Source organism: Eurypyga helias, unplaced genomic scaffold (assembly GCF_000690775.1).
Source record: "Eurypyga helias isolate BGI_N326 unplaced genomic scaffold, ASM69077v1 scaffold12334, whole genome shotgun sequence".
Lineage (NCBI taxonomy): Eukaryota > Metazoa > Chordata > Aves > Eurypygiformes > Eurypygidae > Eurypyga > Eurypyga helias.
Genome location: NW_010248273.1, coordinates 1,498 through 10,909, shown reverse-complemented (window position 1 = coordinate 10,909; position 9,412 = coordinate 1,498). Strand labels below are relative to the sequence as shown.

The window sequence follows — 9,412 nt, the reverse complement described above, 5'->3', positions numbered from 1 at the left end:
CGTGTGTCGTGTCCGTGTCCCGTCCCCCCTCACCCCCGTTCCTGTGCAGTTAGAGCTCCCCTTACTGTTTCAGTCTACCTTAACTCCTCTCTCCAGACAAGGCTAAGGAAACCTGCAATGGATGGACCATGGACCTTCCCTTTCATTAAAGGTTGCCTCTCTCTGTTGTGTGACTACGTAAGACCACATACTCCTTTGGTGCTGTATAAATAACACTCAGCTACTTTTTGAAACAACCACCATAGTGTTTTTCTTTCTTGTTCATAATTTTGCTGCTTCTATTTGTGCGATGTACAGAGGTTATTTTTATTCCTCAGAGCTTGCAGTGCAATTGAAGAAAAGAGAGAGTGAATGGTCAAGTAGTTAAGAAGAATTGGAGAGGTAGAAGATGGACACAAAGGCAGAGGTACCCCAAACGACTTCTAAAAGAGGAAAGAATAAAATACAGTTTGCCTTCAACAGGTTCTAACAAGCACAACAATTCTAGACTCGGTTTGCGACAAATCATAGTATGGTTTAGACGGAAGGGAGACCTCTGTGAGCAATATGAACACCCAATTTAAGAAAATAGCAATCACTTGCCTATTGTGAACTTCAAAGTCATACTATATTTATAATAAATACACAGTTCAAATATGTTGGTAAACGGTGATACACCCTATTTGCACTGACCACTTGTACGCCAGGATTTTTCACACCCAAGAGGAAAAAATCCAACCAACCAACCAAACACACAAACAGGATCTGTTTTGGGATTTTATCTGTTTCATCTTGAACTTTGCATGCACACATGTGTGCCTAAGTGCACAAACACACCGTATCTAACCTTTGCAGCAAGAAGCTGACATGTTGGCTCACAAGCTCTGTCTTCATTTTCACCTTGTTAACCTCAGTTGAAGTTGTCGGAACTTGCTGAGGCTAATAATCCAGGTCCCTACCTCAGCTACCTGACCTCTGCACCCTCAAATTCACGTCCCTTCCCATTTTCTCTGCATTTCAAAATCTGGAATTAAGCAAGCCTGCAGTAGATGTGCATGTTGAAATGCACTAACCCTGAAATGGCTATTGCTTTCTGCTTTACAGTTTCCTTGTTGCCCAATAGCTCTGTCGCTAGCCTTTTTTTCTCCTGACCACCACAGTTTTTTCAGTACAATCTCTCTGAGAAAAAAGGGGGTGGGATCTCAATAACATCCTTAATAATGGAGTTATCAGGCCTTTCTTTTTTTTCTAGAAGGTGCGGTAAGACACAGCCCTAGATGACACACACTCAATAAACAGGCAAAAATTTGCCAATCCCTGTTCTGTACTACACACCCATTGAACATTTTGGGTGGAGAACCTCCAAGGTCAAGCTCAGTTCTTTAAAAATATTTCCATTTCTATGTTGTGTACAGATGAGAAGGAAAAATGTCACAATCCTTAAACCTCGGTAGCCTTTTCTATTTCTATTGCAACTCTAAGCTTCCCAGAAGACATCTGTGTTTCATTGTGTGAGATATCGTAGCTGTGGTAATATTTAATATATCCCTTTCTTTGCAGAAAACAAATTTGCTTAAGTTGCCTTTTTTCCCTTGCCTATACAGATGCATATTTTCTACTTACTAGCCCACTGCAGGGCTAACTGAGGTAGGTGGTGAGGGTCTCTCCTTCACACTACTTCTGCCTCCATCTGTATTTATTGATTCAGGTCTTTTCTGCATCATTTTTAAACCATTTTTAATCTAAAACCATAAAATGTTCAATGAGCGTGAACGGAATTCACACATTCGAAGTCAGTTTCTCAGCATATAACTTTGCCATTTCTGCCGACAGTTTTACTCAATGGGATTTTTAACACCAGCATGAGCGAAGCAGAAGGCGCAAGGCAACACTAAACAAGTTCTGCATGTGTCTGAAGTCAGTGTACATGCCAGGCATGGTTTAAAGAGCCATTGCTCTGGAAAAAACGCAGTTGACAGAGGCTTGCGTTTGGCTGGTTGAAGGTCACCACCAGCATGTGGGTCAGGTCAGTCCCACAGCAGACTCAGATTTGTGCATCTGGGCCAGGCAGATCTCATATGGTTCCCTGCACTCCTTCCCACAACTGTGCCTTCAAGCTTCAAGGCTTGGTCCCCCATCAACCAGGCAGTTCAAAGGCTCACACTGCAGTACAAGTTAAGGGCAGGTGACTTTAGCCCAGCCATCGACTTTGGTTTTTTCCTTCACTTTAAATGCCCACTGAATCTCCTTTCCCACATGCAGAACTTGTCCTGTGTGCATTCACCTGTCCAGAACAAACCATTTGGAATAAAAGTGCGGTCTTGCAGTAACAATCGTGTTAACTATTTATTCCACTGAGACAAGAGATGAGTCAACAACAGCTTCTCAGATATGAAAAAACCTTTTTGCTTCTACTGCCAAAATTATTTTCTCACCATAGCTTGTATTCCACAAAGTGACCTGACCCAAAGATGTTTGTATCTGCAACCAGGTGACTCAAGGCAAAGTGTCCACATAGTATTTGACATCATTTGGTGTGTAGGACGTCAGAGAGGAGAAAGATGAAACCAGACATGTGATGCTGATAAGAATTTCTTTTTATGTTATTCCAATAAAAAATACATTCATACAGAAATATAACAATCTTGCAAAAAACAATTTCAAATAAAATCTTGTAAAACAAAATTTTTACAAAAATCTTACAAAGAGATTCTTTAGATAACAGGGTGCTTCAAAAACAAAAAAAGAAATTTCACTAATAGAAACTTTTTCTTCTTAAATTTCAAGCAAAAATGTTTTATTTTTTTTTTTTATTTTTCAGCTTGATTGAGGCTCAGTTATCACCTGAACAAAATGTACTTGCTTATTAAGAAAGTTACAGGCATTTGACATATGGCACACAGCCCCACCCCATCTACACAAGTCTGATGTTATTTCACAATTGAGACAAGCCAGTGCAAGTTTAATTTTTTTGTTTGGGGTTGGTTTTTTGTTCGTTTGTTTTTGCTTTTGTTTACTTTCTTGCTTATAAGAATTATGGCTAAGCCAAGGGCAATGCAAACAAGGAGTTAAAAACACAACAAAACCCAACCCTAAGTAGAAATCCATTTTATAGGAAATTTTGTTTGTCTGGGGGAAGAAAAAAAAAAAAGTGCATTTTCAGGCAATTTAAACCAAAAATGAAATGAGAATGATTTAAGCCTGTGTGTTCCTTAGAACCAGATCACTTGCATATACTTTTTTAAAACCACTTATCTACATACATTTCCAGGAAGATATACCAAAATATTAGCATAGTAAGCAAGACTGATAATAAATAGAAAAAGAAACAGGTCACATGTTTCATTGCATTGACTGTAGTGAGCTGGTTTAAAAAAAAAAAAAAAAGAAAAAATACTGCTTTTGGACAGACTATTTCTATTCTAGGGAAAAACAGTCTTTATTTTAGCTGAACTATGTAAAATTAGAGCTCAACCACCACAACAACTAGCTCACTCACAGGTCCTCCAGCAGGCTGGAAGGCCAAAACCCGAGTGTACTTCATCTGCACACAGCTAATATTCTTTTAGCATGCCAATATTCGGTTCATATCATTCTTAAATGGCCACAGATACGCTATTCCAGACAACCTAATAACTACAAAACACAGTCAGCAGTCTGAGAAGGACTGAATGCCAACAAAACCTTTAGCATACCATTAAGCTAAAGGCAAAGCCTCTAAAAATGCTAGTTTTTAATAACTGTATCTTTCATTTCTTTGTCTCCTTAATGACCGTATTGCAGGGGGGGAGGGAATATTTTGATGGGCTGTGGCATTTTCTAGCTATGTGTTCTAATTTTTTTTCCTTTTAAAAAAAATATTTATATATTATCTATATATATACACACATACACAGACTGTACACACAAATATACATACACAATTATTTTTCTGCCCACTTTTAAAAAAAAAGTAATATAGTTTCTTTCTGTATGACCAACAGATAGCTAGATTATATAGATGTGAAACTTGTGCCTTTTAAGCAAATACATCTTTTAATACTTCTGTATCTTTAATATGTATGAAAACTTGACATATTAAGTACAGTTGGGGTGTGTATATACACAGTTGTTGTGCAAGGTCAATATAAAAAAAGTCTCAAGGTGGCAGAACTGGTCAGGTATTCAACTGGCATATGCATTATACTGTAACACAGTCAAATTGTCTAAGTTAAACAAATACGGTACTGACATGAACGACTTTTCTCTGTATTTGTCTTTGTGAAGGAGGACCCTGGAAGTAACCTTTTTTTCCCCTCATATTATACATTTGATACAGTACAATGCCAGGTGAAAAGAGAGCCTTAATAAAGCATGCATCACCCATACCCCTGTATAAGACCCTCTGCAAGAGAAGGTCACTTGCATAAGGCACCATTATTAAGGTCAACAGTGCATTAACAGCTAGAAAACCAGAAGTTAGTCCTCAAGGCATAAATAAGAGAAAAATTAGCTGCATGAGAAAAATCAGTTTCTAACCAATAGTGGTTTTATCCACCCAACAGAAAAAATTATTCATGTTCCATACATTATGTAACATTAGACCAATTGTATTTTAGCTGCTCTTAACTGGAATCAAAACTGCAGTCCTGATTAAAGAATGGAAAAGCATATAGTTCCCCAGAACCATGCAATAACCTTTGTATTATAATGAAAAGTTATAGTTGTGTTACATTTGTAAATACACAGCTTATACAATGGATTACAAATGAGCTCTGTAGCAAGTAAAACAAGCTACTTGACACATTGCACGTTTAATAGCTGCACCAGACACCTAAAGCTCCTCTCACACAGGAACAGGGAGGTCCCCATCTCCATTCTGGCATCCTGACTCTTTTTATTCCCCCCTTCCCCTCTCTGATGTCCCTCTAAAAAGGTGCAGACACCCCTCCCCCCACCCCTTGGAAATGATTGGTGGTCATCCCATCTCACGAGATATTCCTTACATACAAGACATTCAGACTATTTTTTTCTCTTACAGTTATAAAACAACCACAAGAAAAAAAATGTGCCTCAGCATACAGTCATCAAGAGATCCTCATTGCATACAGTCACCCAATCATTAACATTCTCAGTGCACATGCTCACGGCAAAGGCTTAGGAGCCACTCAGAAGGTTAGATACCAGTGTATGAGTCCAGGAAACCCCAAACATCACGCACCGCGGTTGCTATGCCGTTTCTTACATGACTTATTAGCCCTCAAAAGACCTTCAAGGAAGAGAGGTCCTGGAGGCAACTGGGTAGGGTGCAAAATGGCATGCTTTGGCTGGAACACGCATCCCTCTGCTCAAGGCTCTTCAACCTTGACGCCTCTTAGCCCGCAGGATTCACCTCTTGACCCATTCAGAGGTGTCTCTTCATGTGAAGGGCCAGGTGGTCAGACCTGGAAAAACACCTGCAAGGCAAGAGTCAAGTTGCGTGTTAGCCCGTTGGTTGCTGGCACGCACGACGTGACATGGGTGGTGCAGACACCCCCCCTTGCTCTGCTGATGCAAAACACGGCTGCTGGAGGGAGAATTTGGCATTTCCTAGATAGGCGGCAGCACTCAAGGTGTCTGTAGGCACCCAGGCACTCTGCAGATGAATGGTCACACTATGGACCCATCTGCAACATCAGTCTACAAACCACATCCCGACGATTAGTAAAAGGGTTGGGTTTTTTTCCAGTCTAATATACAATAATCCCTTAAAAATAGCAGGCACAGTTGCATTCCCAAACGATTCCTTCAGAAATGAAAAGCAGCCTAGACACACTTTCCAACAAGCATTAAAAATAACTATTTTAAAAGGTGCATTTCAGTCACATACCTGTCACAGTGACTACATTTAAAAGGCTTGGCACCAGTGTGCTTTCTGAAGTGTCTGGTTAATTCATCACTTCTTGCAAAACGCCACTCACACCCTTCCCATGAACATCTGTAAGGCTTTTCCCCTACAAAGAAAGCAGATTACACGTTAGTCATGACTTCATTCAAAGAAAGATAGGTGCCATCCCATTCATTTTCTATGTAAACCTCCTCCACCCCCCAAAGACAGCCAATTTTGTTTAACCTATCTGAATGCCTCAGAACATGTAGGCAAAGAAGGCTTGCAAAATTCATCCACATGATTCCTACTTCACTATTCTGCTGCAGTAGCACATCAAATAATCTTTTATTAAAAAAAAAAAAAAACAAACAAAAAAACCCACGCTCACAGGAAACAAAGAAATTCAACCTTCTACCAACCATTCCTGTTTGTCCATAATGGCAGCCTTACTCCCAAACAGGCATCATTCATCTCATAAAGGCGATTATAGACAGCACAGCTAGGCTCCAAAATGCAATTAGGCTACTGTATTGCATCAAAGTCCTCTGTCACTCACTCACTCATCTGCATAACATGCAACCTCCTTTCTGCTGAGCCACATATTCCTGGAAAAGCCTGCACGCCACTTTGAACACTGCTATTTCAGCATTCAAGAAATACCACTTCCATTCACAGGAACGTTCTCAGCCAGACAGCACCAGGACAACAGTTCTGCAACACTTCTGAGGCTGGCAGCTATTCATGTCTGCTCAACCACCACGGTTTCAGTGGAAGTTGTTCTTTCCTCTTGAAACAATCTTGTTATATCTGACTTCTGCATGACAATGGGAGCATCTGAGCTGGCTCAGACTTCCCATAAAAGCCACAAAATGCTGAGCTCATGAGTCAAAACAGGATCTTTTCCTTGAATTCTCTTTCCACATCTTGGGTGGGAAAAGAAACCCTGTATAGGTCTTTAGATTGGTACACCAAAAACGCCAGGTGAATTCCTCACGTTAAGCGATGACTGTTGAGCCAAGGCGCAGCTCAACATATCTAACTGCTGTCATAAATAGGTGTCAAATAATAATGCTCAAACAAGCAAATCAGCACGCTACTTCAACCATAAAATATTCATAAAATCCCTGAAGTGTCTTTCTTCCTCACTTTCTCTCCCAATAACGCGGGATTGTTATTTTTAGTTCAGGTTCCATAACAATAAAATGCTGTTGCTCATTATTTTGGGATGAAATTATACAGTAAATCATACAATTGAAAGTCCAATTAGGCAGTTATGTTAGAAGGGCTACAACACACTGTGGCTTTCCAAGATTTCTGCCAGTAACAATGGCACAGAAAATTGTTAAATGATTTACAACTATAGCTATACTTTATATAATCAAGGCCTTGGGATGCCTGAATAGAGCGATGTGGATCAAACCACAAAAACAAGCTCTTGCACTCTTTTAGTATTTGACCCATTTTTTTGAGATGATGTTCCTTTTTTTTAAGAAAATCTTGGCTCATGTTTGCTTTAGAAATAAACATCAACAAAGATCTAGCATCTCTTTTGGCTTGACCTTTGCTCCTGATGACCTCATGCTGCTGCAGCTTCCCGACTATCGCCTATTTAGACAAGTGGCTTCTATTTGCTATGACAGTGGACTAATCTACCGCCAACGGTCTTGGCTTCAGCTCGCTTACTAAGAGAATGAGGAAGTGATGTCGTCCATGCTGGTAAGCCTCTACTCCTATTACATCATCTCTCCAAACCTGGGCTCCCACCCAGTGATTGTGTAAGGCTGTGACACCACCACCATCAGGGGTATTCCCTACAGTACTTGCCAACTCTTAATAAGCATACGGTTACTAACCTGTATGAGTGCGCTGATGTGCTTTCAGATGGGAACTTTTGGTGTAAACTTTCCTGCAACCGTTAAAATGACACCTGTGAACACGCCTTCTGCCATCTGGCGAGGTGTCACCATTGGCGGGTGTACCTTTTTCTGCAGTCTTTCCAGAGGTACCGGCACGAATTTTCCCCGGTGAATGCAACTCACCCGGCGTACAATTCCATAGCTGGGAAGAAGGCTCCTTGCTCAGCTCAGGAGATGAAGGAGGAGTGGAAGTGACAGACGAACTCAAGTTTCCTGAACTGGCTAAAACATCACTTATAGGGTCAGAGGTAAACTTTGTCGTAGGCGAGAGCTCCTCAGAGCTGTCTGAAGATTCACTGCTCACGTCAGAATTCAAACTGTTGGTCTCTAAGTTCTGACTAGTAAGATTGTCCTCTTTTGGGACACATGTGTTCTTCAGTTCAGATTCCTCCTTTTTCTCACGTGCCAGAATAATTTTGGTCCAGAGATCCTCTTGGCTATCAAATTTGATTTCAGATGCAGAAACATAACAGGGTTCACTTTGAAGATATCGTTCCAGCTCCAAACATGTCTAGGTGAAAGAGAAGGAAGACCAAAAAAGAAAAGTTACAAGCTTGCTTAAAAATAAACCCAATTGTATTTTACACTTCAAAAAGCATGCAGGAATGTAGTACGTTCGATTTGAGGTTTCTAGGTTCAAAACAAATTAAAGGCTTCTCCAGCCGTAACTAGGTGACTGTTACGATGAAAAGGAATCGTTTTTTGAGACCTGGGCAGGAGTTCAAACGCACAGCTGAAGGTGCAAGTCAGCTTTGGTTTCCAAAATAGCATTCTAATGAGTCAGTCAAATTATCATCACTCTCATCATAAAATCTGTGTTTCCAGTAGGCTGACATTGAAACAGACCACAGAGAACCACAGCAAATAATTACACTTGGCTTTTTCGCCTTGTCTAATTTCAAGTTGTTTTGTGTCTCTCTGACACAAACACGAGGCTGAAAGGACCCAACCAAACACAATGTGCTCTGACACGCCGTTAAAACCCCAACACTGTGTCACAAAACAAAGCCACATTTCAGCATGGCTGCAGAGCTGCCGGCCCGTCTTCTGGGGACATCAATGGAGCAGCAGACATCCTCCCATTTCCTGTGCATGAGAACGCAACACACTCGACTTTCAAAGAATGTCATTTCCAAGCGCACTGGCATGCACGCCACATAACTCGAACTGCTGCCATGCGTGTTCTGAGGAATATGGTCAACTTCAACAACAGAGAAGAGGAGAGAAAAAAATTCCAGAACAGAAATGCCCTATTCTATAGGATGCAAAAACGGGAAATTACTCTGAGGTCCTGCTGGGAGTCCCACAATGAACAAGAACTTTATCTACTGGCCAAGAGTGCAACTGTATGAGTCATCTCCCTCTTTCTTTCACGCAATGCCAAAGGAGACTTCCTTTTAAAACCCTGACCATCTGCCAAGAAAGTACTCTGTTCAAATATACATGCAACAGTACATGGACAACTTCCCCCTGCCCCCCTCCAACATTCCCCTCTACTCCATGAAAGGAAACAAAACAAAAAACAAAACCAACCTAAATGGGCGAAGCTGCGGGTTTCAATTTCAATTCACCCTGCTGACTTTCTAGCCATTTTCAGAGCCGAACAACAACAACAAAAAAAGGGTATGAACTGTTATGGCAACAAGCTGATGTTTTGGGATTATTCTTT

General features: G+C 40.8%; 1 protein-coding gene across 1 annotated transcript; it reads right to left on the bottom strand.

Moving 5' to 3' along the window:
• Positions 1-2,559: 2,559 nt before the first annotated feature.
• On the bottom strand, positions 2,560-8,944 carry KLF6 (Kruppel-like factor 6; the record flags this gene model as incomplete). Its single annotated transcript, XM_010151002.1, has 4 exons — positions 2,560-5,414; positions 5,828-5,951; positions 7,681-8,254; positions 8,853-8,944. Coding segments are annotated over 4 exons (842 nt in total), but the record flags the coding sequence as incomplete, so codon positions are not given.
• Between the last annotated feature and the right edge of the window lie 468 nt (positions 8,945-9,412).